This window comes from Aristolochia californica, unplaced genomic scaffold (assembly GCF_029961685.1).
Source record: "Aristolochia californica isolate CCGP_79_NKW_82.1479 unplaced genomic scaffold, dmAriCali1.0.hap1 SCAF_12, whole genome shotgun sequence".
NCBI lineage: Eukaryota > Viridiplantae > Streptophyta > Magnoliopsida > Piperales > Aristolochiaceae > Aristolochia > Aristolochia californica.
The window spans coordinates 25185709-25213539 of NW_027181793.1; the positions used below are offsets into that span (position 1 = coordinate 25185709).

Genomic DNA, 27831 nt, shown 5'->3' on the forward strand with positions numbered 1-27831 from the left:
AAATTATTAAATGTATTAGTTTGAAGTTAAATAAATTTCACTTTATTTAAATTAGCACACTCATTTTTAAATCAAATATCTCCACCGTTTATTAGTTAGTATCTCCACCTCTTATTTATGCTCGATATTTTGCATATTGAAAACAAAAGTTTGTCACAAAAGTGTCACGCTGGTTCACATTAACCAATCATATAGATTAAATTGGATTTCCTTTTAAAAATTTTACTATTTTTTTTCTTCTCTTTTTCATTACATACTTTTAGTATATGGTATTCCTTTATTATTTTTTTTAAAAATGATTATATTTTATGTTGAAATTTATGTTTTTTAACATTTATTATATTTTAAAATTGTTTTTTATCGAATCATTAAAATGGGGAAAACAAAAACAAATTGAGAGGGAAATTTTCAAAAATTTGATTTTTGGCTTATTTATGTAAAATAGTTTATTTAATAAAAATTAAATGATAGAAAGGTATTTTAATGGAATCTTCACCTTAATTTTAAGTCATTTAAAATATTTTTATTTTTAAATATTATAGAATATAAAGTAAAGAACATAGTTAAATAAATATGCAATTTTATTTTTGTATATAATCGAATAATATAAGATTATTATTATTTTATTACTAATTTGAAGAAACATTAATAAAATTGAGTGATAAATCATTATAATTGTATAAATTATACAATTTAGACCATGTATAAACATAAATTTAATAAAATTTAAAATAATTAAATCTAAAATATTATGAAAATATATTTAAAATATAAAGTAATTAAAATACTATAATAAGTACACTTAATTACTATTAAATAACATTATAGTATAAAGTATTACTAGAGAAAAAAAAAAAGTTTATGGGGGTTGATAGGAAAAATGTTACAAGAGAAAAACAAATTCCACAAGAAAATATTTCCTAGGAAATTGATTGGAAAATAATGGTCTACAAAATTTACTCAACGACAAGGGCATATTTTGGAGTATTTTGTCCTTGTGCTTGTGTAGCTATTTAGGAGTAAGGCCAGAGTGTGAAAATGTCCAACGGTGTTAAGACGTAACAGTTTTAAATTATTATTTTGTTTTCTAATAATAACGGAAAATATCCTTTAATAATGCATATTTTTATTTTTGAGTATGTAATTGTGTATATATCTTCATGAAAATGGAAATATTAAACCTCGTTTTTAATATAAAAAAATAGACTATTGAGTCTAAGTTTCTGATTTAAAATTAAAATTTTGTTACTTTTTCTTTAATTCTTATATTTATTTAAAAAAGAGAAAAGAAAAAGTTTCATCATGTGTGTACCACAATTGTAGTAGTGGCTTTATCTGCTTTTCTGCCATCGATCTTTAGCATCACATAGTGGTCCCCAGAACCTGGCTGACCCTACCTCGAGGGGGACCAATCAAATTCAGTGACCGCAGAAGGTTCCCATCAAAGACTGTCGCCTACAGGGAAAAGTGCGGAAGCTTTCGGCTTTCGGCTCGTGTAGAAAAAGTCCACCCCAATAGTAAAATGTGGTGAAAAATTAGATGCTGGAGGAATGACACGTGCCATCCGTAGTGTCCTGTCTCGAGTACTAGGTGTGAACATGTGAAGGAACGAGGTCGGGGCAAGGCCTGAGGTTGTGGTCCCCCAAACACGTATCGTCCGTCGGGAGCATTCGGGAAGCGATGGTAGTCCGATGGCGACCTCAACTGGTGGCGCGTCGACTTTTCGGACCTTACTGATTGTGGCCGTAGCACACCCCACTCGATGGGTCTGTTAATTTGATCAAGTCTTGATAAGTTCCAAGGTATAACTTATTAGTCTTATTAATTTATAAATACCGCATAACTTATAGTTATTATTAATATTATTATTACGAAATATGTGTCATCCGCGGGCTACGAAACACGAGCTTGACGGTATTTGTTAATCTCAGTGAACAATGGACACGTTAACACATGCGGTGGCTCACCAAAGCAACACCTGACTCCTCATCGAAACCCTAAAAGAATACAAAGTCATGTGTAATTGCATTGTTAAATGCAGTCATGTGATAAATGCGAATCTAAGTCTTCTAGCTATTTCCAAAGGGCATGGAGGGGCTGGTGACCGGAGAGAGAGAAATGAAATGCATGTCCATGCGTGATGCATATGTACGATCATGTGATGGACTCTACGTCATATGCATGGTCTCATCATTCGAATTTTAGAATTATTCTTTGCTTTGATCATATAGGTTAAAGAGTGTTATGATTATATAGGTCAGCTCGAGCTGAGTCCATTGATGGACTCATCAAGAGACACTCCAGTTACGAGCTGGTCCGAGTGGATTTGTCTAGTTTTGCAGCTTCCCTTCATCTTCTACCGCTTCCTCTGGACATACCCCAAACATGAGTGGATTTATGTGGAAAAGAAACAGACAGACCCATCTCACAGAACGGCTCAGATTTCTCATTTCCTTAAAATCCTGCAGTTTATCGCCCTTTTCTCTGTAGCTCAGCTATCCTGGCCTCCCTGGTACTGCCGGGTCCTCTTCTTGTTGGGGCAGTATCTCAACTTCAAGTAAGCGTATTGCTTGTCCAGATTTCTACCTTGCCATTTTGGTTTTACCACGTATTGCTTTTACCATTTTATTTTCTTGTTTCCAGTAATGTTTACGTTATTACATGAGGGCACGGATATCTTGGCTCTTATGACTGAATACCCTTTACAATGACTATCTTTATATCTCTTTTGGTTTCCCCGTCTTCTCTGGGTTTATCGCATCTCTCTTTAGGACTAAAAAGACTTCTGTGGAAGGTTCGAAATGTTAAAACCTTGCTTGGAGGTGTCATATCAAGATCTAGTTTCTGAATTTCTAGATCTTTGAACTTGCTGAGAATGTGCGAAGTTTAGTTTACTTTATGATACCATGTTGATTTCTAGGGACAATCTCAAGGGAAGGAGACAAGAGAGGAGGAAGAGGAAAAAAACGAAAAGTGTATGGACGAATTTGAGATAAGAGGAAAAGACTTGAATATTCTACCCATGCCTCCTTGAGGAAAAAAACGAAAAGTGTATGGACGAATTTGAGATAAGAGGAAAAGACTTGAATATTCTACCCATGCCTCCTTGAGGTTATGTTTATAGTTGTGGGAAGGTATTTACAATGATTATAATGCCCTTAGAGTTTTATGCTTCAAAAGAAATAAGATGTAAAGGATATACACCAGTTTGCATAAACGAGGACATACAACTCTATGTCATCTTTATGAAAGTTTTCCTTATTTAGTAGCCATGTCACTCCTACACACATGAATATTTTTTAGATTTCATAAATGACACAAAAAATATCGTATAATTAATGATGAGACAAAAGTTTAAAAGTTTTCTGCTCAACAATGCCATTCCTAGAAAGTTAAAGTTGCAGAGTTTCAGTAGGGCATCCAAGAATCTCTCATCCAAACATGTTGTTTGTCCAAGTTTATATTAGATGTTGTTCTTCTAGAAAACAAAAAAAATATTAGATGTTGTCCCTTTTTGTTCTCTAAAGTTCCAAGAAGTGAAGCCTATGAAGATCAATGCTCAATACCCATCCCCATGGTGAGAATTCAGTGACTACAGAGGGGCTCCCAATGGTTGTGCAATTCATAAATTCATACAACCATTTCAGCTTCTCTAGCATCTTTAGGGATTCCAAAGTCCAACCTCATGGTTTGCTTGTACTGTTCAGGTGTCTCAGCTCCTCCTTGCACATAGATCTCCACCACTGTAGGGGCCTGCCCATAAAAGCTCCCCAGCTCTTGCTTTAGCAGAGGGTCATTCACATCTGACACATGCCACACATAGATGACAGGTTTCTTGGGTTTGCCCTTTTGCTTCTTCTGTCTCTCTCTTGCTGCACGCCTAAGCTCCAATACAGGTCCTGGAAATGGTTTCTTTTCCCTCTTTGAATAGTGTGGAGGCAAATCTACATTTTGAGGATAATTGCTTTTGACAAAAAAAACACGTTTAAATTCTGTAGAGATGAAATCTTATATGGGACTCTAAACACCAATCGAAGATTTTCTTGATTAAAACCTAAGCTGCAAAGAACAACAAAGTACATAGAAATGTGCTGAGATATGTTCAGTAGTTGGTAATAACAATCCCAGACAAAGATAGTATGGAAATTTTAATAAAGCATGTGCAATTTGTAATAATTCTTCGAAGCAGCCACATTCCCCAGATAGACAGGGTAAAACCATAGCCAGGAAACAGAGAAGGAGAGAGAACTTCGAAGCTTTATCACGACAGGAGAATATTTGCTAGAGGAAAGCAATGATCTTTTTGGCTTCCAATTTATTTGACTCTAGTTGAACAGATTTATTATTTGTTTTTAATGCTATAAGTGTAGGGGAAAGGGAAAATACATAGACTATGCCAAATTTTAGAACATTTTCAATTGAAATTTACAGGAATCATGAGGTGAAACAACGGGATGGGAATAAACAATCTCTCATTTCACTGATTTCATTGCCACAGATTTACAACAAGATGAAAGCTCTGAAACTGGATCTCTTCCAGTTTTCTCATTTGGAGAACAGAAAAAGACTGATTGTGCAGTCTTGGTGTCCAGGTGAGGCGGGGGGGGGAGGTGAGGGGGGGCAATTTTTTTTTTTTTTTTGTGGTACTTCGAGGATGCGGCCATTCGGGAGGGGGAAACTGCGTTTTTTTAGTAGCTGTAATTCCAGTCAAACTGGTTGGGATAGATTGACGCTTGACGAAGAAGAGAGGAGATTCAAATGACGATGACGATGTAACGAATATAGCTCCATTCCATATATATAAAAAATAATATAATAAGCAAAACATTAAATACAACCACAAGCAATGGATCTCAGAAAGAATTTAACTTCTATATAGCTATACTATATTACTATCTACGCCAAACAAAATCCCTCATGTCCCGCTCAGAAAACCACGGCCACCAAAACAGCCGAAACACCCAAAACCGCTCCATTCCGCATCGCCAAGGAAAAAGCTCCACTGGTCGGAGCAATCGCAGGACCTTCGAATTCCATTGGAGAAGGCGCAGGAGAGGTGCCAAAGAAACCCCTTGATCTACGGGACAAGACGACGACGATCATCTTCTCGCCCTTGTCGCAGTTCACCTTCAGCCCACTGATGAAAAATAATGGACCAGAGCGGTCAAGCTTGATCTTCACTTCACTGTCTTTGTGGGACGCAATCGGGTTCGATGTGTTGCAGCTTTGGTAGTCCTCCCTAGTAACTTGCAGAACCGAGTCTTTCTCGTCATCGATTTTCCAAACTGCAGACGTTCAATACAAAAAATGAGGAACATCAGATGCGGCATTCATACACCCAGACGAAAAAGGCTGCTGATATCTAACTTTATTTGGAATCAAGATCAGTAATCTTACCGAGGGAATCGCCAATGTTGAATCGGTTTGCTTCCGCCCATGTGTTGAGAGTTTCACTGGAAGAAGACGGGACTTTCCAGCCGTCCGCTTTGCCTCCAACCAAGAAATCTTTAGCTTCTGAGAAGCAGAAAAGGAGTGAAACAAGGATCAAAGAATATGAAACAGACCTTCCCAAAGAAGCCATTAGTCTCTCACTCACAGAAAAAGGAAAAATATAAGATTTCGGAGCTGAAAATTTCTCTCTTCTGCAGAAGTTTGCCCGAGAGAGAGAAAGAACAGAGACGAAAAATACAAGCTGAAGGCTGAAGAGTCGAGTGAGTCTCCTCGGGTGTTTCTGCTGTATTTAAAACGAAGAAAAAGCTAGAAATAGCCGTTACAATAGGTTCAGACACCAGGTTCGGACCTCGGTTTGGTGATCCGAAGGACGACCGGTCACCACGTGTCAACAACAAAGCATGCTTTGGATGTTTGTCGGTTTGTTAACGGTCGAAAAATTGGCTGAGGAAGGCTGAGAATCCGAAGCAAAACGCCTGAGAGATGTGCCGAAGTTGAAACTACTGAAGTACCCCCCCCTGCGTTACAGTCGATCTGACACCCTTGGTGTGTATTTTGTCTAGAGTGGGCCCAGGAGATGAAGGGCTCCACACCAGTAATGCTTTTCTTTGGTGGAAGGGTCAAAAAGGTTTCAACGATAAGAAATCAACCATCATTATCGCGTTTCAATTTCAATTTCAATTTCATGCCCTCGACAAAACGTTAAAAGTGAAAATAAATTCTCGACGAAATAAGAATCAAATTTATTGACCCAAACGGACGAAAAATTATTGTATATGAATGAAATAATATAGAAATTTATTTTATTCCATTTATATATTGCCCTTACAATTATATTACACAATCATCGCTGATCTGCCAGAAACCGTTGATCTGGTGGACCCAACTCCAAAGTGAAATGAAAGGCCTCCAAAAATGAGCTTCTCTTGTGCTTCTGACCATATGTCATCGTACTCGCAGAGTTGCGACCTCGCAGTAGAGCTCCAGCAATTTTGATTAATCTTCTCCGCCTTTGAAACTGCGCAAGTATCAGAGTTCCTCTCAGAATTACGGGTACAGGGATGATTTCCAGCTTGTCAAGACTGCGTTTCTCCTACATTCTGAATTACTATAGGGCCGCCGATCTCTTGCTTTCTTCTTTATGCTCCTCTGTTTCCCCTCTCCAAAACCCTAACTTTAACACTCGCAGCCTATCCTTCTATCACATTGTTTTCTCCCCTTCAAGTCCGCTATGCAACTACCATAGAGATCCTCCACCAACTTCCCAGTTCCTTTCTCTAAGCCCTAGCCTAAGAACCAAGACCCCACTGGAAAAGCAATTTGAAACCTGGATTGATCACCTGAAACCCGGATTCACCACTGCCGATGTTGAAACTGCTCTTCGTGCTCAGTCTGATCCCGATCTCGCTCTCGATATCTTCAGGTGGACTGCACAGCAGAGACATTACCGCCACGACGCCGCCACTTACCTGATAATGATCGAAATGGCTGCGGACAATCGTCGATACGGCCATGCCGAAACCCTAATCGAAGAAGTTGTCGCAGGTGCTTGCACCGGTACTCCTGCTCTATACAATTATATGATCCAATACTGTTGCTCTCATCGCTACTTATTTAATCGGGCTTTTGACATTTTCAAGAAAATGCAGAAATTACCCAACTGCAAGCCATCTCTTGAGACTTATAAGTTATTGCTAAATTGCCTTCTCAGGCGCTTCAATCGGTTGAATGTTTCTTACGTCTACCTACATGCTGTGAGATCTCTGACCAAGCAGATGAAAGCCTCCGGTGTCATTCCAGATACGTATACATTAAATTTGGTGATCAACGCTTACGCCAAATGTCTAGAAATGGATGAAGCTTTGAGAAGTTTCCGTGAAATGGGTTTGTATGCGTGTGAACCAAATGACTATACTTACAGTTGTATCACCAAAGGATTGTGTGAGAAGGGGAGAATAGCACAAGGAGTACAGTTTTACAAAGAGATGAGGGATAAAGGTTTTGTGCCAAGTAGCAGTACATTTATGACTTTGATATGTACCCTTTCGCTGGAACGAAGATTTGGAGAGGCTATTGAAGTTTTGTATGACATGCTGGAGAATTCAAAGGTGCCAGACCTTTTGACGTACAGGACATTGTTGGAAGGGCTATGCAGGGAAAGGAGGGAAAAGGATGCCCTCCGAATTCTCAAGGAATTGAGGACCAAGGAAGGGTTGATGAATGGGCGGACTTACTCAAATCTGTTGGATAGTTTGCATTTGCATAGTCAAGAATAGAACGGGCATGCTTTTTTGAGATTTGAATTAAAGAAATTAAGCTGCCCCTTTTCTTGCTTATATCTACGAGCATGGAATCAAGCATCCAGGTTAGATTGAATTTGCTTTAGTCTAATGATTTTTGAAGCTGATAACTACACAGTGTAGATGAGTAGTAATTCGACTGTTATTGAAAGAATTATTTTGCCAGTACAGAATCGTCATCAGGGCATGTTTGTATTGTTGGGATTGCTCCTATCACTTCAATCTTTTGGAGGAAATGAAGGAAGACGGTTTACTTTTACTGGTTTATGGGTAGATGTGGAAAATGTGTTAATCATATATGATCCTCTTATTCTGTGTCCCTTTTTCCCCTGAAATCCAAGTTCAGAGCTTGTGAATTATGGAGGAGACTGACTGATTTCTCAGATGGAAAATACTGGATGGACATTCCATGTCAAAACTTTTGAAGGGAAAACAATGTTGGCACAGAGTTTGTTTCTGTTTATTTTGGTAACTTGCAGAGGTAAATGCTTCAACTTTGCTTAGAGGATTATATGGACATACATTATGCCATCATGCGTTTCATGAAGAGTACGTCTAGTGGGGTTGTGAGATACAGAGGTCATTGCATCATGTGTATTCATGTGAATGATATGAGTTGCTCTTCCCCCATGAGACTAATTGAAAAATGGTAAGAGAACCAAATCTATTTACAGGAAGCAAGATGCTCCATTTCTTGAATTATGACTTTTTGTTGCTTATTATGTAGTAAGAGTTCTACTCCCCATCCCCAAAGAGTTGTTATTGTCAACCATTGACTTGGAGAGCATGCCTGAATTAGTCTCAGAAGTTCAGTAGCTTTAGTAGCTAAGGAATTTCTGGTAGTCAAGATAGATGTTCTTCGGGGTTTTCTTAGATAAAAGAACGGACTGAGAGACTTGAAATAATATGTATGGAAAGGATAGAGACAGGAAAAGGTGTTTTGGAGGTTCTTGAGGAAAAGAGGAAGAAAGAATGCCTGATAGAAGGGAGGACTCGTTCAAGTGGGATTGGGTCACCTCGTTTTCTTGAACTCCAAAGTAAAAGTTAGGCTGCGCTGTTTTTCTGGCTTGTTTTCATGTGAGTTTGAGTGGTGTAAACTACTTGCTTTAGCTCAATTGAGCTAAGAGTTGTAGATGAAGCAGAGAGATTGGAGGAGCAAAACACTTTACTCATTGTCAGTTCTATATTATCAATGAAGAAATATTGGCTTTAGTTACCCACTCGGTTACTTTCTTGGAGATTAAGGGATATGGTTTGCTTTCGTTTACTGATTAAATATTTTAATTCCTGGGACGCATGTTGAGTGGATGTTACACCAGAATGGAAGTAGAATGAGAAATGGGCATCCAAAAGGATGACAAAACATCAAGGAGCAATCAGTGACATTTAATCAAGTCCAATAGTATTTGTTCTCTCATACAAGTAGCATTGTTTTCTCATCTCAATTTGGATCATACGAACTATAGAGAGCCGTCTATAATTTGTATAGCTTCATTGCAAAATACTACTAACATAATTCTCACTCAATTGGTGGGGGCAATCTATCAGCCATAGGTCACATCCATTTTTTTGGCACTGAGCCCTGATTCAACCTGTTTTTAGGGCAGATTGTGATTCATGGAGAAAGCAAAGAGTTTGTTGAGACCTGTTAAAGACAGTAAGTCCTACAAATCTACAGGTTTGAGTGCTTCTATTCTGTGGGAATAGGTTGTGTCACTATGGATTAGTAGCAGGATTGAGATTTGTTTGAGATCAAAATATGGAGCCTTCGAAACTGAAAGTTGTGGTTAGTTTTTGGCCAATTAGAGTGTTACCCTTCAAATCTCTCATGTCTATAATTTTTTTTTTTAAAAGAAAGTAGTACATTGTTCAAATTTTGAATTTTAAATTACAATTTTACTCCCAAAGATTTGAGAAGTGTATTTGCTGAAAACAATAGCTTTGGGTCTCACCTCTTATGTAAATGAAGCTCAACCTCAAAGAATCAACAAGATATTGAAAGCTGTCTCTTTACAGTAGCTTTTTACAAGAAAATGTCTTTTAAGAAAAGGTATATTTTATTTTATTTTATTTTATTTTATTAAATCCCCCTTAAATCAGGATAGTTCGTCCAGTACGAAGGACTAACCCTTACCGCTTGCCTATTGAACCAATAATCTGATAGGAAATTACCCGTTTAAATAGAACAAAATCGGGTAATAGTTTTTCTTCCCTTCTAACTTTCTAACCCTATTTCTCTTTTCCCACTGTCCACCGTCGTCCGAGAGGAGACGCCGAAACTAGCTCAAGCTCGCTCTCTCGCTTCGGTCTTCCACTTCCAGGCTCCGGCTTCCCGTTTCTCTCCAGAGGTATGCTCTCTTTACCAACCACCTCTCTTTTCTCGAACCCTCTCTCAAGCCCTCTCTATCTCCGTCTCTCGTCCCTTGTCACTCTCAAACCCTTGCATCTGTTGTCTCCTACTCGTCAATCTTTCTCCCTCTTTAGCTCCATTCCCATTCCTATACAGTTCTCATTTCACCTTTTTTTATAAATTTTGATTTGTCGACAATCAAATGGGTCTTCTCTATAAGCTCTAAGATGATACAGTTGCCGGACCCCTACCCAAGAAAGGATTGAGCAAGCTTCCCGAAATACTTCTGTTCATAGTGAACCGCTTATCTCTTCTGCTTTCTATCTATGTATCTGTATGTGTCTATGCAATATAATAAGGGACAAGGAAATGAGTAGGTAAAACGAGATTTTGAGTTACGGAAGAGGTGGACATTGCATCTGAACTAAAGGAGTTGTGGAGCCTCGGGTTGTGTTGAATAGGGAGGGATTATGTGAATTTTCTCTTTATTTTCTTCTTTGTCTTTCCGGGAGTTTATGTCTGTCTATTGTTGGGTAGAGAGTCATAGGTCCTCAGACGCTGATGTATCAATTGTATTTTCTGACTTTGGAATGTGAATATTTACGCCTTTCTCTTGTTGTTTTTAATCAATTAATGGGTTGGTTGTAGTCTCTGGTTCTCTCAAATCTGTAAAGGCTCTTGGTGTTAAAATTGAGACTGATAAAATTGGATGTGTACAGGTTAACACAAATCTGAAACGTATCAAATGAGGTTGTCTATTGAAAATTAATTTCTCTATTTTACGTTTATTTATCCGTTTAGCTGTTCACCCGGTTACCGGGTAAGTAGACGGCACCCACTTCCACATTTTCATCATCCGAAGTTCACTAGGGAGTGGGTTGTGTAATTCCAGAAGATCAAATCTCGAAGGAAGACAGCATGGGGAGCGAGAGCAGTAATGGATTTCGTTCCAGGATGGAGTATTACCTCTACAGCGGTGACAAAAAGCATGTCTTTGTCGGCATTGCCATTATCGGGGTCGTCTTCAGTGTCCCTTGGATTCTTATGAACAGAGGTGGGTACCTTATTTACCGGGTATTTTTTCAATGTAATTTTACATAATCTGCATGTAACTGCTTTTCTCCCTTATTTCAAGCAGGGTTTTCCCAACCCGGATCTAGACCTGACCTGGCTTGGGTTGGCTTAACTCCAGGACGTGGCTGGACTTGGGGTGGGTCAAAGGGGACTCGCCCAATTTAGAAGGGACGGGTCTGACCCCACACCTGATCCGGCCCATGAAAATCTTGGTCGACCATGGCCGAGTTGTGGGTCAACCAGCCGGGTTGGAATCATGATTTGAAGTGGGAATTCCAGAGAAGGTTGTCTATACTAGATTTCTTCTTTGGAGGGAGAAATTGAGCAGACTAGTCCTTTCCATGAGAAACATAGGCTTCTATCCAAAGTTGATCAATTTGTTGGTTTGAGCTTAACTTTAGAATTCCAGTCAGAGTTGCTTTGCTAATATTATAAAAAACGTTAGGCTTGGGTTGGGAAGTATGAATATAAATTTATAGGAACAGGAGAAGATATATGTAGGTTGAGGATATATGAGTGTTTGCATGGTCGAGTTCTGAATCGATGGGACAATACTTGAAGCTTTCCAACTGGGCTACCTCTCCTGTAGCTCGGAGAGACAAGTGATTTGGACTTCAGACATTGATTGCAGGCATTATTAGTCTGGAAAACTGTTAGGATTCTCATTTTTAATTGGATTACAAGATCTCTTTGCATGACAATTTGCATGGTCAAGTTATGAAATCGATGGGACAACATGAAGCTTTCCAACTGGGGTATCTTATTCTAGCCCAGAGAGACGAATGAGTTTGAATGTCAGACTTTACTTGCAGGCATTATTGGTTTTGCAAACTGTTAAGATTCTTATTTTTAAATGGATTGCAAGATCTCTTTGTGTGAGGCATTAGACTCAAAATCTCATGGATGTCTTGCATGTACTGGGTGTGTATTTGACTGCAAACACTGATCAAGAAAACAGGGTTTTGAAACTTGTAAAATTCAGGGCGAGTCCATTTTTAAGGATATTGAATATGCAAGTTTTGGTGAAGCTAATGTTTAAAAGTATCAAGTGCCACAAAAATAGGTGGTTGTATTGTAATGGCTGACAGGGGAGTTTACAATGGTTAGATGAAAAGTTCAAGAACTTGGATGGGCACAAGTTGAAAGTCGTTCTTTTTGTCATAGGTTTCTTCTGTAACCTGTGAAAAGGGAGTTTGAGTTACCTTTACCCTAATCATTAATACAATGATTGGAAGGTGTAATCCCTGCCCCCCCAGAAAAAAAGTCAGTATACAATAAGCCCCACTTAGAGAAAAAAATTTGTGCTTTATGTCCACTTGGTTCCACATGTACTTCTGGACAGTACCCACAAACCCTCATTGCATATTTCATCATCAGTTAGCTAGTTTCTTGCTTCATTTGGACTTTTTTTTTGTGTTTTTTAATTTTTTTTAAATGACATTAGCAATGAATCAATCTGTTGTCAACCTTAGTTAATCCAAGTTCAATTGGACCCAAACACTCTTTTAGCCTCTAGGTGGGATACTAGTTCGAATTTATAACACTTGTTTTAATAATATAATTTTTTTATACTTTATAATTTATACGTAAAATTAAAACTTATAAATTATTTCCATAAGAGTGCCGTATCATACTATAAACCACTGACCCTAAATCATGGAGCTTGGGGTACTGTTAATCCCATTCTACCACTTGCTGGCCCCCGATTCAGAGACTAAATATAGGGGCAACAACACCCTTTGCCCACCGAAGTTGCTTCAGGTGGGAAGTCTTGCATTCGATTTTATTCTTCTTTCTGGCCTTTTTTCTTATTGTTTTGACACCTGATTTTATTTTGCTTTCTCAGTTTCATTCCTATTTTTATTGACTTAATTCTTATTTCGCTGGTAAAAACTTACGATGCTTTTTGTGGGAAAAAGATGGATGGTTTGTTTACCTGTAATCCTGATCTTCTAAAGAAAAGGATGGAGTGGAAGTGCTGTGGTGATGCTTACATGGATTAATTCTATCAACTCTTGTGTTAAGGAACCAAAAGTTCTCGCATGAAACCCTGATCCAGTGACACCATTTTAATGTGATACCAGAGTAAATTTTTACCGCTTCATCAGTATTGAAGAAGACAAAAGAGTTTTGCCCACCTGCTCCTGCTGACATTCGGAAAAGGGGCTTTCTCAGAGTAAAGGAAGTGGGAACGCCCCCTTCTATGGTGGCTATGGGTGGCTGGTTTCAGTTGGCATCAATCAATCTAAACCTTTGAACTCTTGTTAAGACTAGTTTCTCATGAATGAAATGTACATTTTGAGATTTTCTTCAGTGAAATGTACATTTTTAGTTACACGGTCAAGTCTTGCAAGAAAACTACTAGCCTACCAACAAGTGATGCCTTTCTGGCATTCATTAGTAAATAGTAGCTTCTGCTGTTACATAGTGTGCACGATGTGTTCGTGTGGAGGGCCCATATTTTTCATTAAAACTACAAAAAAAATTCTATTGGCAGATGCTTTATTTATTACTTTCATCACTTCGTATCTTGAGTGAATCTGTTGTGTTTAATTTTTTGGTTCTACCCTGTTACTGATTGTTCCTTTTGAATGGTTATACTTTTATTTTTACCCCATTTTTATAGAGTGTGAGATATAATTATAGTTTTTTCATTCTTTTTCCAATTCAAAGCCGTTGGCTGATCGGTGTGTCTTCTTGTTTATTGGAGTAAGGCTTTGTCTTTGGAGTTCATCTACACAATGCATACAAATTTCAATCAAATTCATCTCTGTACTGTTTTTTTTTTTGTGCATGTTGCGACTGCTTTCCTCTGTTGGATTAGGTTGTATTTTTAGTTTTTTAGCTTGTGCACATGTTCGCTGTTCCTATTGCTCTCTGTTATAGCTCCTTGCATCTTCCTTTCTTAATAGAATGTTTGTCTTCTTTCCAATTCCAGTTTTTGTTTAGTTGTGGGCATCCCATAAGTTGTGGCTCGGTATTATATTTGGTTCACTATACAATTCATTGCAAATTCCTGTCAGGCATGCTGTATCTAAGTTTTGAAGCGTTATTGGATTTTATGAGTTCATAGCTCTTAATATTTGCACATTTCAATTCACTTTCTTTTACAACTACTTTGTATAGGAAGCAAGCATCAGTCTCACCAGGACTACATGGACAAAGCTGAACAAGCTCGGCGGGAAAGGCTTTCTGCAGGCTCATCGTCTGTTAAACAGTAGCATGGTGTTCTTTGGTAGAAGAAAATATTTTGCACAAATAAAGTGGAAATTTTTTCTGTCCAGAAAAAGCCAAAACTGCGGTTTTATGTTAAAAGGAGGGGTTTCCCTCCAATATCTCATTATAAGGGATCCTCTCTCTCTTAGTATTTATTCTCTTTGCCTTCAGGCTTCAATAAACTTGTACCTGTTCTCCAAAAAAAACAAGAAGCTCTGCGTGAGAATTAATAATGCGTTGTTGAAGTGGTTGAGAGTCGTAATTGACTTAATTTGACGAGGAAATATCATTTCCCGGTGTCAATTTTTTTTTAACTTCAATGGGTTTATACCTGGTTGTACTCGGGAACAATAAAACTCCGAGTTCGATTGATAATTTTAAAATTCACTGATGCTCCAGCGAAGGTGTCTCGTCACTTCAGTTATAGAACTAAGATGAACGGCATAATTGATCTGCTTGCAGTTCACGTTTACAGATGATCTGCTAAACATAATTTTGTTCAAACGTTCTGCTGTCAAAGCTAAGTAATTGATTAGTGCCAAAAAGTAAGCACTTGCATCCTTTCCCGGGCTTATAAGAGATCACTCTCCTGGTCAATCGTCAAGTTCATTTGAAGAAGTAAATTCAGATTTGTTTGTACTAACAAGACTAGTCCTTTCTACCAAATAAAGAGGATGGATGAAACTCATTCCTCTCGAGTCCCATTGAACCTTTTCAAGTAATAGAAAAAGACAGCCGTACGTATGTATTAACAGATCTGAACCCAAACTTAAATGACTATTTCGTAATCATTAGCAGAATTGATAAGCAAATTTCCGATAAGTTTAGAAATAATTTACATATAGACTAGGTGAACCCAGAAAAGAGCACACCTTTCTCTCTCCAGATTTTACCAAATTAGCTGGAGAGACCCTGCTTCTAGCTTCAGCCTTGGGATGGAGTGCTTCGCAGTATACGAAACGAAAAAACTAAAAGAAGGGGAAAAGAGTTACCCCACAAGACACCTAAAACAATGATATCATTTACCTAGTCAAAATATAATTAAAAACCAGAGCAACAAAAGGAGGAATGATTTCCTTTGCTCTGCCATTCCTCTGCTTCACGCCTATAGAGGCATTAGTCTTCTGTACCGGAAGAACCACAAAAATGAACAGAAAATTATGAGCCCACAGATTCCAGTGATGATAATTACCCACTTGAATGCTTTGGGCTGTTCGAATAACGATATGGGAAAATTCATTCCAAAGATTCCAGCTACTACACCAAAAATAGCAACTACAAACGTTGCAGTTGTCAGCAGCAGCTCGAATTGGATCAACTGATTGCGGACATTGTCCTGTAAATTTGAAGATCACAAAGGCAACTGTAGGTACTTGCCCGATGCCCTTTCTTTTAAAAAGTAAATACTGGAAATCAAAGAACCCAAAAAAAATGTACGAGGAGAAAAGGAATGCATACCAGCTGAATGTTGATGAAGTCCTCAGTGTCATCTATATACTCTTTCAACTGAAAAATAGGTAAAGAAAAGTGAGACCTTTGCTGACAGCAAATGAAAGCATCAAGATTTTACTTTACGTACTGATGTTAGTTTATTGAGGGTGCAGTCAATAACAACAAAATATGCTTCCAACAACATTTCTAACTCCTCTATATTATCTGTCATGCTGTCTGAACTTTTCATACTCTCATGCCTGCTCCTTGCAATGCTTAAGCTCTTCTCTAGCTTTCGTGTCTCTGGGGGTGATGAGACAGGAGAAACAGGGGCAGACATGGATAAACCAGGGCCACTGGCACAACTATACCCAACAGACTGATCGCCATAAAAAGATGATTCAAGCCGTCTCTTCTTCTCAGTAAGATACATTTCAGCCATGTCTCCATCATCATCCATTAGCTGCTCTATCTCATCCCTAACCTACACAAACAAAATCGTAAAAGTATTTCAATATGTACTAGATGAAGTATGATTTGCTGAAATGACATGTAGAAAGACCTTTTGAACTCTTCGAGTTAGAGCAACAAGTCTGCTTTTCAAGCGGCGGACTCTCTCCAAATTTAGGGTACTAATCTTTGAAGTCAGTTCATCTAGTAATGGATATGCTTCAATTTCAAGCTCGGCTGCCTGTTCAACCAGGAGAGTTTCAAATGACATGTTAAATTTCCAATAATTTTTAATTGGACGTATATGCAGCCTAGAGACATAAGCTCCTATTAGAAAATCATCAAGAGTAACTGGCTTTAAACAAATAGCATAAGCAAGAAGCAGCCAATCGATGATCAGGAATCATCATGTCCTGTTACAAATATCCCCATGATTTTTCTTTACTGGTAGAGGAAGATCCCAACTTAAGCATTTCAGAGAAGTGTTATGGAGAGAGAAATCTAGATGGGTGAACGCATGATATGTCATCCCCCACCACCTATGGAGTATGGACAAATCTTGAGTGGCCATTTTAACTAACTGAAATTCAGGAACAGGTTGCACCTTAATCCTGACGACTGTGGCTCATAGAGAAGATGGTCTGGTGAGGTTGTGGACAATCTCATCCATTGTAAACACAATATCTAGCAGAAATTCAACCAAATATATAAACAACAATACAAATAAGACAGACAGTTCCCCATCAACCTAATATCAAATCCACCACAAAATATTGAGAGATTAACACAGCTGCGAAGAAACTAACCTGAAACAGTAGATTGAAAGGGTATGAAAAGGTGAGAATCAATTAATGTCAATAGTATGACTCAGTTCCCGTTGTTAGTTTTGACAATGGTGTGCTACACTAAAGTTGGATCAGTTATGTCAATCAGAACGCAGAGAAGGACCTGCTTTTACATCCAGGCTTAGATTCTAAATTCTTAACCTGTGAGTTGCCATCTGGATAGAGTTTTAACCAAATATCTTTCCCATGTAGTCCTCTTGATGAACAAAGATACTTTGCCTCTTCAATATCAACCTTAACAGCATTATTTATTATCAGATACAAAACGTGATTCGATCATTCTATGCTGGTGTAATCGTCTGGAGAGAGTCAAATACTGCAGATTTTAATACATAAAAACTGAAACCGAGCAACTCGCTTCTCAAATAAAACTTGGATGCCATGGAATTTTTTTACTTCGACTGCCAGATGAAGTTAACATCTAAACCCATAAAAACTGACAAGAAGAACTGATATTTGGACATTCGAATAGTAAAAACAAAATTGACCTTTTACAAACCTGAGCATCAAGGAACGTACAAGCCGCCTCTAATGCCATTTCCAGAGCTCGAAACTCAAATGGAAGATAATCTGGGGATGTATTGTGCGGATAAACATCCTCGTAATTGAAGCCCCCTCTCCGCGCAGTTCCCGGTTCTCCGCCCTCCCTCAATCGCCGCTGCAACTCCACCACATACTGCAAAACGTAGTTATCCAAAGAATTCAATAGCAACACTTCGTCAGCAGTAATTATACACCGAATCTGCTCCAAATTCACGACAATCGCCTTTTCTCTCCCCAGAATTGTAGATGGGTAGACGAACAGTGGGTCAAGGAGTCGAAGATCTCGAGCCGGAAGGTCACAACGACGCATGATCGTGAATTTGTCGATTTCCATGATTTGGGAATCCCCCAAGGAGTCAACCCTGATCCAGGACCGCAGTCCTTGGCCCCGCTTCTTGAGGCCAAGGAAGTCGAGGCCTTGGAAGAGAGGGCGACCAGAGGCGGAAGGGCGAGAAGAAGAGTCTCGGGGATTAGGGTTTGAAGATGAAGATGACCGCGGAGGCTGAAGCAGGGGTTCCTTCAGGTCGGCCATTAGCGTGCCGGGGAGGAGACTAAAGGCAGCGGCAGCGGCACTGGCACTGAGTTTTTGTTTTGTTTCTTTGTATGTTGAAACGAGGAGAGTTTGTTTTTCCGTTGGGTGGGGCAGTTTCGGCCTCACAGGCGTGGTAACGTGTAATTACTGTAATAACCAGTAACATCTACATGTAATTTCAAGGTAAATCCGGTTTTTATCTAAATAAGAACAAAAAAGAGCCTGCTCCTAATTTAACTCTATTGAACTGCCCTATTCAATCCGGTTTTGACAACATTAATAAATATTAAAAAAATATTAATCTAATTTTCATAATCTATATGTATTTATTTCATGTCATATTTATAAATAATTTATTTAATAATATCTCCAACATTGACTATCGAGCAAAGAGATTGCTTGTATAGTAAAAAATTAAATGAAAATGAAAATGTCTAGGCTTGTACACTTATGGTTTTCCAACTTATCTAGTTCACCATCATTTAGATTCATTTTCATAAAAAATTAAATGAAAATGAAAATTGGGCAGATCGGTTTAGGGTCAGATTCGAGCCTACATTGGAGCAATCACATTTCCTTCTATTGACCATCAGCAGAACTATTCAACCGTGCTGTTGCTGTCAAACTGCAATCTTGCTGTTGATGTCAAACATATGTGAGCCTACAATAACTCCTGAGCCAATGCTCTTGAGTACAATAAGAAGCGTCACTAGAAGGGCAGCCTCGAAAGAAAGGCGAATGGCAGCATCACTCATTCGCCTTCGTTTCTATTGAACTATAAATCATCTCCGAAAGTTAGTAATTGCTTGCTGTGACAACTGTTTAACTCATTCTGCTTCATTAAATGCAATGCTTCCGTGTTTCTCGATATCACTTCTTCAGTCCAAGATAGGAAGAATGCGCCCGGGAATGCCAACTGAAGATGCCAAGTCTCAACAGGAGAAGGTATGCCCAGATCTGCAAACCAAGCTCAAAAACCGAATAAAAAACAGGGGTGGGCGTCTCACCTACATGGGGCACCCACCTCTGGTTAAGAGAAGCTTTGCACTGAAAAATCCATTGATGGAAACAAAAAAACCAAGCAAACTGCATTGAGATCGACACGAACTAGGAAATGATATGTGCAGAAGAAAGACAAAGAAGTCAAAGCCCCATAATGATATAAGATTACCAAAAACATCAATCTTCTGAGATGAAGCAATAACATTTCTAAAAAAAGAAGAAACTACAGCTGGTCTGCATGGAGAACCCCAATACAAGTACGATCATTATTAGGATGAAAAGGCTAGGCTTCAACAGAAAACTTCACACAATTACCATCAACCAACAATCTCGGAAAAGACTACATTTATCTGATCCAGGCCAAACTAGAGCCCTCATTCTTTCTTTCCAATCCCATGTGACATGTTGTAGATTCCTCGCGCCTAGGCAGAAAAGACCCTCTTATCAGCATCAATTTTCACAATGTTTGAGATGGATACAGCGCAAAGATATAAAAACTTACAATCATAAATCCACAGGTGGTAGCCAACGCAAGGGGAATAACAACAGATGTAATCTTGTCAAGAGGACCCTTTAAGTAGGTATGTTTGTGAATGCTCTGAAAATATTTCTGCTTCTCAATAAGCTTGTCTCTTGGGATAGTTTCTGACATCCTGCATTTAACAAAGTGAAGAAGCTCAGTTTATCTACCTCAAATGGACATTCTAGTATGCTCACTTTACAGGCATTGCTGCTGCTTCACCACAACCTGATCCACTTCAAAATTTATTAACTTAAAGAAATTGAACAGCTTCTGATTTATTGTCTTGCAACATCCACAAAAGTTAATACAGCTAAATAAGTTTATGGTAAAGAACTTGAGAAGGAACCCAATAATTTTAGCAGTCATTTTGCAACTATGCAACCGACTGGAGTCAGAAATCATTGCAACTTGTGGCTTGGGATCTTTAGCTCAAGGTCACATGGAAGGTTTTAAGTGTGAGGTCTTAAGTTCAAGTTTCACCAGAGGGAAAGGGGTGTATACATTTGTAATTAATAAAGAAAAAGAAAATTGCAGTATGCTTTTGTAACATGTATGTATCCGTTTGGTCTAGTGGTATTCTTCTTACATTAGGTGTGTCAAGTCACGAGTTCGAATTGCGCCACGCCCCTCTCAAAAAAACAAAAACACGTATGTATCTTTTGGCCTTCACCAAGCGATGCTCTTTTATCTGTATATGTTCCTGAATAGAGCTGGACAAGCTAGTCCCTATATCATCACCCTTAGGATAAATATTACCAAACCTGTATGTTTGACAATCTACACAAGGTGATCCGACGTATAGTTATTGTAAAGCCTTTTTCATTCCACAAATCTCTCTCTCTCTCCTCGAAGATGGCAACAACATCATTGTCTCATTTGTTGTAGGAATTCCACAGTAGAGATGGTTTGGTAACAGATCTATAGAAGATGATCAGGTTCAGTCCACCTGTTGGCCTTGTTCTTATTGAGTTCAGTAGTGGGCAATCATGCAGTTCCTCAGTTATCTTAGCTATGGTGACAATATGTGTAAATTATTCCCCATAAGTGCAGCAAAGTGAAGAAAACATTACTAGAGTAAAGAGTTCAAAATGATAGAGATAACCAAGCAGCATGAGCAGAGGGAAGAAACTTCTATTGAAAGGGCACAAATGAAGACTGTATGTGATACCCTACAAGACAAAACAATCCATTTTTTTGGTTCACATGGCTTCACCTTACAGCTAAAAATATGCACATATTCTATGTTTGCTCAATAATCCCACCCAAAAGATATGCTCATAATCGTGGCTTTTAGACCAACCTTAAAGCTTCTCCATTTCCTCTGCCATTAGAAGGACAAAACATGAGAGAAACACATATTCTCCATACAAGTAGACACATGACATGAAAGTGACGGAGTTATGGACTGGGTTGACTTGAGAAAGCTAACAACCAACACCATTCGTGCATTTCACAGACTGCCTAAATTGGAGTGCCAACAGATATACTACACATCGGTTTTGATAATGACACCCACAGGTTCCCTCAGATCTATGGACACCCAAGGTCCACCAAAATCTCCATTCCGGGGGATCAATATGAGGGCAGCAGAAACCAGAAGATAAGGCCAAAAGACCTCTTTTCATTGAAACCTTGCTAATCGAGCTCCAAACTTACTCACCAAAACAGAGAATAATATAAATATTTCTCTAAGTCTAACTGTTAATAGTTCTAAATCAACTGAATCACACACCACAGAACCATGAAATATTAGAAATCCTTCATCAGTACCAGTGGTCAAATCTTACTGTGCAAAATCTAAACTACCTGTTACAGTGAAAGAACGTATGACCAATCCTCTTCATATTCTTCCCATGATCATATTTTGATATAACTCATTGATAAATAAAAAAAAGTCATCATAGACAAGACTTCTATATTCTTATAAGAAGACCAAAACACAAGAAAAAACATTTAATTCACGTGAGACCCATAACCGTGGATATTTAGACCCTTCCACGACCTCAACTAATGAAAGCAGAGCCCAATAAAAGACCTTGAGGGACTAACGTAATGCCAGAAATAGATTGGAACCCCTGGGAATAATTTCTTGAAAAAGTAAGGAAAATCGGAAATGAAATAGAAGTTCAAAATTTCGATAAGATGCCACATCTGTTCCAGTTTTCTGCCAACATTTTACTCAATCGAGAAGGCAACGAAATCGGATTATCAGACAAAGCTAAAACCCAAGTTAATATACGTTTCCAACAAAAAAATTCATCAACAAAGAGTAAATCCTTTACCAGGTCGACAAAGAAACTACCTGATCGGCTAGCTCAGAAGATTCTCACGCAGACGAGAGGCAATCAAGGAATTGTGTAATCCCACCCGTATCAATTTTCCCCCTTTGTTGTCCCTGAAAACTTGTCATTCTATGTTTCTATTTTTACCCTCGCCGCTTGAGTAGGTCGCTTCTTTGGCGTCGCCAAAATATACTTATTATAATTATAAATATAAACACCAGAAATTAATAAAAAATGTTTTGCAAAAAAAATATAAAAATAATTACTCTAATTTTTTTATTTTTTTTTATGATCCCTACATATATTATCATCGTTAAGTTGAAGTTTAAATTTCGCCAAGAACGAATATCTGTATCTCCTTTCTTGCCCTGTCAATACTACTTAATTTCTGATTATCCTCTGAAAATTGTACACTGCGGTCTGTTATGGTAGTTTCACATAATGTGACAAACTTTCTATAATATAAATTTGTAAAGCCCATAGTAATAACATTTAATTACAATACAAAGAAAAATTAACGACAACAACAATTATAATAAACTTGCATGGCTTTTTTCATTCCAAAAGAAAAGACAAATCATAGCTAATCTCTCACCCATGACTTCTATGGGTTAAGAGTTCAAGAATCAGTGCTGCAAAAGCCCAAGACACTTTCAACGAATCATCATCCATCCACCCTTTACAACTTTACTCTTCGTTGATTGAATGAATCTGTGTCATGATTTTGGTAGTTCATGGCCAGCCAAAAACGACTTGAAGAGTTGAAGACCTCTCCTTGGCTGGAAGAGAGGAACCTCATGGCCTGCCCCCCTAACTGTAGCAAAGGTCAATCCATGGTAGACCTCCGTCCAGCCTCCCACCTGGAACACGTTAACTTCTTAATACAAATCCAAACAGGTCTTGAAACTTTCTGAGTTCTGTTTTTCAGAGCAGACGAACCTGTCTAGTCGAATACCATGGATACCATCGGGTCTTCACAGAGAGGCCCAGATGGCTAAGGGAAAACCTGGTGGCTGTCACCGGGACAACCGAATCTGTGTCTCCACTGCAAGAAATACGATACTGACCATTAGATATGACATAACGTATCCCCACCATGACCAGGTTGATTGATGTGATTTTGAATCTTTCAATATGTCAATCAAGATTTGATTCTTTTGATAATGAAAAGCAAATATGATTCGATGCTTCAGGGACAGTGTCTTTCTGGACTTTTGACTGAAGGGAAGGTGATGACTGAATTGACAATGGGACTCAAGTACCTGAAAACCCAAATTCTGAGGCCAGCAGCAATCAGCTCCTTGTAGGTGGGCAGCATTGAAAATTGAGAGTCCTTCCAGTGCTTGATCAGAACATCACTGGCACCAGAAACCCACGTCGAAAAAAAGTCATACACTGATAATGACCATCCTCACTGTGGTACTGCAAACTCATTACAGAGACCCTACAGTACAAGAGAAACACCTGCAAGCAGTCCATTTGTAGGGAATGCCAGTCAAGTTGGCGTGCATGGCCTTCTGAACCTCCGGCCTGTTGAAGTACTTCTCAGCGTAGTTCTCTGTGCATGGGTCATAACTGTATGCTCGTCTGCGTATAAAGGTTTTCTTGAGTCGGTGATGTCTGGTGGCATTGGCAGACGAAGACATACAGGTCCGTGTATATATGCTGTATTGGTCGATGTTGCCAAATTCATGGTTCATGGCATATTCCAGGGCTTTATCACATCCGGGGGAATTGTCAACATGGGTGAAATTGCAGAGGGATAGGATGGCTCTGTATGTCGTATCAGAGATCATTGAATGGCTCCACCAGTATGACACTGTGCCAATGCTGTCATAGTGGTTGTCTGTTACAGCATTTCCCACCTATATGTGAGCGGAATTCCTATTCAGTTACTGTTAAACGGTTGAATTTTTAATTCTCGTTTGTCACTGAAGAAACACTTAATTAACCATGAACTCTAATTTGTCCATTTTGATTTAAAGTATCCCCTCCCCATCTGTGGAATGCACGCATACTTCCAGAAATCCAATCAAACATGAATTGCAGAGAAGCCTGAATATACTCACAAGGAAGCCTTTGAGGTTGATGATCGGCCTTTTGGAAGGTCTGTAGTAGTCATGGATTTTCTTTGCAAGCTGAGGGACATAATGACCTACAAAGATACACCACAGAGACATGCATTTACATAAATAGAGAGAGAGAACAAAGTCGGAATATAAACAAACAGTTTATCTTCACATTTCTTTCTTGCTTTACAAACAATTTGTTAGCTATTATACCTGCATAGCTCTCGCCAGTAATGTAGAAATCTCTATATTTGTATCGAGTTACATAAACAGAGATAAAAAACAAAAGTCCGAATATAAACAAACAGTTTATCTTCACCTCTTTCTTGCTTTACTAACAATTTGTTAGTTATTATACCTGCATAGCTCTCGCCAGCAATGTAGAAATCTCTATATTTGTATTGAGGAAATCTTGACATCCATTTTGTCAGAAATATTAGAGCGTCTTGAGCTGCATCATGAACTAGAACTATAACTAAACAGAAAACTAAAAGCTATCAAAGTTGAATAAATTATAAGCATTTGTACCAGTTCGTTCGTCCCCTGAGTCCTTCAGATCAGAGGAAGTATTAGAATAAGAAAATCCCACACCAGCTGGGGATTCAAGAAATAGAATATTTGCCTCTGCAATTATAAAAAGAACGAAAGGAGGATCACGGTTTATGCCAGTGTTAAATAATGACTGCAGCAGATGCTGCATGCAATTTGCAGACAGTATTGCAGTAGTAGAATACTCACCTTTGTTCCACGAGTATTTATTTAAATACAGAGACGAACCGGTTTTGTTGACCCGAAACGGTCCGATCTCTTCCGATTCGCCGTACGCAATAGATGAACACCCCGGCCCTGCACATATATTACCATATTGCCACTCCATTAATTTTCTGTAGATGAAATATCTCGATGAAAATTACCAGGGTATTCATTTCGGGTGCACGACACGACCGGCGGAAAAAACAAAGAAAGCAACATGACGAATATGCCCTCCGACTTTGTGAGGAGTTACTTTTCACCCAAGGGACTAGTCGATCCCGGGACCACAGCCTGTGAAAGAAGGATGGCCGAGAAGTAGACCCCACCGAGCCCCATCTCTGTCGGGAAAACAAAAATCGCGAAGAAAACAAAGGCATCGCTTTCCGGGATCAGTCAGCGGTGGCATCATTGTAGTAAAGGTGCACTAGCTGTCCTGAAAATCGAAAACGTCTGTGGCAGTGGGCCCACCCTAATGATTCAGCCCAATGGATCCTGCAACAAATGATGATGGGCCCACTGAAATTCCTGCAAAGTTGGAAACTTTTCCCAGTTTTTGGAAAGGAGGCTGACACATTTTCAGCCACGCGCGGCCCAAAGAAAGAATTTTTTTTCATTATCACGATTCTTGTCTTCCGCCATTGACAAACCGGAGGAATCTCTCACTGAGATTGGAGATTTGTTCCGTGAGTGACTGGGCTCTGGCGGAGGAGGAAGAAGACGACAATGGGTGAGATTTCTGGGTTGCGGAAGAATGTAGAGGGGACTAATGTGAGCTGAGGGTGCAGAGTGTGTACGTCACTTTCGTCTTCTTCGCGCTTGCCTGGAGACTGGAGTAAATGGCTTGGTGGGCTCCGGGGGCATGCGGAAGTTTGACACGCCCGGTGCGGCACAAATCATATTTATGACTCGAAAGCGTGGATGGGTGTTCCATCACATTGCAATCAATAGACAACAGCAAGTAATTGAAAAGAGAAAGTTTTACTTTCTATTTTTTTCATGGAATTGAAGAATCCAGTTCTGGCCTTTCGGATGTAGTTATGAGAGAGATTGATTTTTCTTTATCAATCAGCTGTGCCAAAAGTCTCCTTTTAGAGCAGTTCTGGGGTGTTTTATATACTTCTTCTTTTCTAAATATCCAATGCCAAGAAGGAGAAAACAATGTTCCATAACCTGCATTTTGTTCCCCAAGTATTTCTCTGTACTATATTTCAGAAAACATTGCTGAATACAGAAAGAAGGAAAGAAGGAAAACGAAAAAGTTCTTCCCTGAACTGTTTTTACTACGATTTTCTTCAAATCTGAAAAACCCCATTAAACGTGAAAAAAAGAGAGAAGAAAGCATGAAGGAAAGGCTTGGTAAAAGGAAAAGAAAAGCTATCTTCCTTTTGCGACAGTTTCAGTCTCTGAGTCAAAAAATTCTCTCTTCTGAAATAATAAGCTTCCCAAAAACTACTGCACTTTTTCCGAATGGATATGTTAGAGAAAAAAGAGACTCAGAAGCCAAAAGGCAGACAAAAGAAGCAAATACCCAAACTTCTAACAAACCCATTAATGGAAGAAGGAAACAGAGCAGCTAAAAAGGTAGGTAATAAACTAAAGTAACCTCCATTGAGCCAAAGCACCAGTGGCTTTCTATCAGCGTCGGCGACAGCCTCGGTCAGCCAATAGAAGAGAGCTCGACCGTGCTGCTCGTTCACAGTGACATACCCGGAGAACTGCTTGAATCTCACCGGCGGCTGCCCAGGCAGAGCAGTTATATGATCTAGCTGCTGTTGATTGGTTCTGTTAGCTCTGGATGTCCCAACTAGATCACATAAGAAGAATGCGCAGAAGAAGAAAGCCGGGGACAAGGATAAGGACAAGAGACTCTTCTTCTTCCCCAGAATGGTTTCCATTGCACCCTGTAAGTCACAAGAGAGAAGAAGAGTGAGAGAGAGAGAGAGTGTGTGGTCTATAAGGGATGCTGCTAGGGAAATTTTACTTCATGGGACTGACGGAAGTGGATAGCTAACTATGGGAACGGATGGGGAGTTAATTCCAAATGCAGAAGGGCAGCCATGTGGACCTCCCCAGAAGATAGAGACAGAGCAGAAGCAAACCTGTATATGTACACAGAGAGATAAAACTTGAAAACTTAAAAGAAGGTGAAGACCGGAGAGGGTAGCCAGCGTTCCAGCACAACCCCATTTAAGAGAAGGTCTCATTAGAGAGGTTACTGACAAAAAAAAAAAAAAGCAGTACCATAAATGCATGGCAACAGTCTCACGCCCTCTCTCTTTCTCTCTCTACCCGAATATGGTCCCGGAGAAGAGTGGAAGAAGACGCTGGGCATGTTGGATTCAACGAATGTGGTAAAGACAAGGAGATGCGTAAACTGGAGAGTTTTTCAAACAGCCACCCGCATCCTTTTCAACATCAAATCTCGGGTGTCTTCATCCGAAATATTGATTAATCTAAGGCAAAAAGATCGTCGTTAGAGCCTCACATTAGCTGTTATTAGGTATGGATTTACTCTCTGTTTTCAAAATTCAATGTTTGAATTGAAGCAGGTGATCCAGAAGTGGTTAAAGATCCTCTGAAACGACAATCATCTACCCTTTCCCCACCTAAAAATTTCTTAAAAGCAGGAGTTTCCGGCTATTTAGACTTGTAATTGCATGCATTCTAATGCTGTTACTGCTCAGGAAACGAAACGCATTTGCGAATCGAGGAGATGAACTGTTCCCTGCAGTTTTGCTCCATCAAATCAACGGAAAAACAGTAGTTTTTTCTATCAAATCAGAGGAAGCTTTTTCTCATCAAAGATGAGCACTTGAGCAGTGTCTGCGTCTGCGTCCTGAACAATAATATTGGAGAGATGGGAACCCAATAATATTGAAAATTCATTATATTTGACTATTTTGATACTACCACGTTGGATATATTTGACCATTTTGATACTTCGTTCTCAGTGCTAAAGAGAGGCTGATGCGATTTACGAGTTTCGACTTTTTGGTAAGGTCAAAGGAAT

The 27831-nt window shown here is 39.0% G+C and overlaps 6 protein-coding genes across 7 annotated transcripts; 2 read left to right on the top strand and 4 right to left on the bottom strand.

Annotated features, from left to right (window-relative positions):
• Positions 1 to 4765: 4765 nt before the first annotated feature.
• On the bottom strand, positions 4766 to 5710 carry LOC137945808 (early nodulin-like protein 13). The gene is made up of 2 exons (XM_068791842.1): positions 5398 to 5710; positions 4766 to 5285 (listed from the first exon to the last, which is right to left on the bottom strand). Exons 1-2 carry the CDS (start codon positions 5579 to 5581, stop codon positions 4927 to 4929), a joined length of 543 nt encoding a protein of 180 aa, XP_068647943.1. The 5' UTR covers positions 5582 to 5710; the 3' UTR covers positions 4766 to 4926.
• A 656-nt stretch (positions 5711 to 6366) lies between these two features.
• LOC137945908 (pentatricopeptide repeat-containing protein At3g25210, mitochondrial) lies at positions 6367 to 9503 on the top strand. Its single transcript, XM_068791997.1, has one exon. The coding sequence runs from the start codon at positions 6513 to 6515 to the stop codon at positions 7725 to 7727; it is 1215 nt and encodes a 404-aa protein (XP_068648098.1). The 5' UTR covers positions 6367 to 6512; the 3' UTR covers positions 7728 to 9503.
• A 444-nt stretch (positions 9504 to 9947) lies between these two features.
• Positions 9948 to 14703, top strand: LOC137946272 (uncharacterized). 2 transcript variants are annotated; one of them, XM_068792499.1, is made up of 3 exons: positions 9948 to 10099; positions 10903 to 11155; positions 14302 to 14703. In XM_068792499.1, exons 2-3 carry the CDS (start codon positions 11020 to 11022, stop codon positions 14394 to 14396), a joined length of 231 nt encoding a protein of 76 aa, XP_068648600.1. In that variant the 5' UTR covers positions 9948 to 10099; positions 10903 to 11019; the 3' UTR covers positions 14397 to 14703. The 2 variants fall into 2 exon arrangements, with proteins under 2 accessions (XP_068648600.1, XP_068648599.1); XM_068792498.1 differs by having other exon boundaries at positions 9949 to 10099; positions 10994 to 11155.
• Positions 14704 to 15099: 396 nt separating this feature from the next.
• LOC137945529 (magnesium transporter MRS2-1-like) lies at positions 15100 to 18244 on the bottom strand. Its single transcript, XM_068791465.1, has 5 exons — positions 17617 to 18244; positions 16385 to 16513; positions 15971 to 16306; positions 15850 to 15897; positions 15100 to 15727 (listed from the first exon to the last, which is right to left on the bottom strand). The coding sequence occupies exons 1-5, from the start codon at positions 18190 to 18192 to the stop codon at positions 15497 to 15499; spliced, it is 1320 nt and encodes a 439-aa protein (XP_068647566.1). The 5' UTR covers positions 18193 to 18244; the 3' UTR covers positions 15100 to 15496.
• Positions 18245 to 19331: 1087 nt separating this feature from the next.
• LOC137946341 (uncharacterized) lies at positions 19332 to 22141 on the bottom strand. The gene is made up of 3 exons (XM_068792601.1): positions 22020 to 22141; positions 19697 to 19847; positions 19332 to 19616 (listed from the first exon to the last, which is right to left on the bottom strand). The coding sequence occupies exons 2-3, from the start codon at positions 19844 to 19846 to the stop codon at positions 19569 to 19571; spliced, it is 198 nt and encodes a 65-aa protein (XP_068648702.1). The 5' UTR covers position 19847; positions 22020 to 22141; the 3' UTR covers positions 19332 to 19568.
• A 340-nt stretch (positions 22142 to 22481) lies between these two features.
• Positions 22482 to 26727, bottom strand: LOC137947046 (serine carboxypeptidase 24-like). The gene is made up of 9 exons (XM_068793336.1): positions 26425 to 26727; positions 24807 to 24914; positions 24597 to 24692; positions 24427 to 24519; positions 24069 to 24154; positions 23464 to 23864; positions 23262 to 23357; positions 22939 to 23044; positions 22482 to 22859 (listed from the first exon to the last, which is right to left on the bottom strand). Exons 1-9 carry the CDS (start codon positions 26714 to 26716, stop codon positions 22716 to 22718), a joined length of 1422 nt encoding a protein of 473 aa, XP_068649437.1. The 5' UTR covers positions 26717 to 26727; the 3' UTR covers positions 22482 to 22715.
• Between the last annotated feature and the right edge of the window lie 1104 nt (positions 26728 to 27831).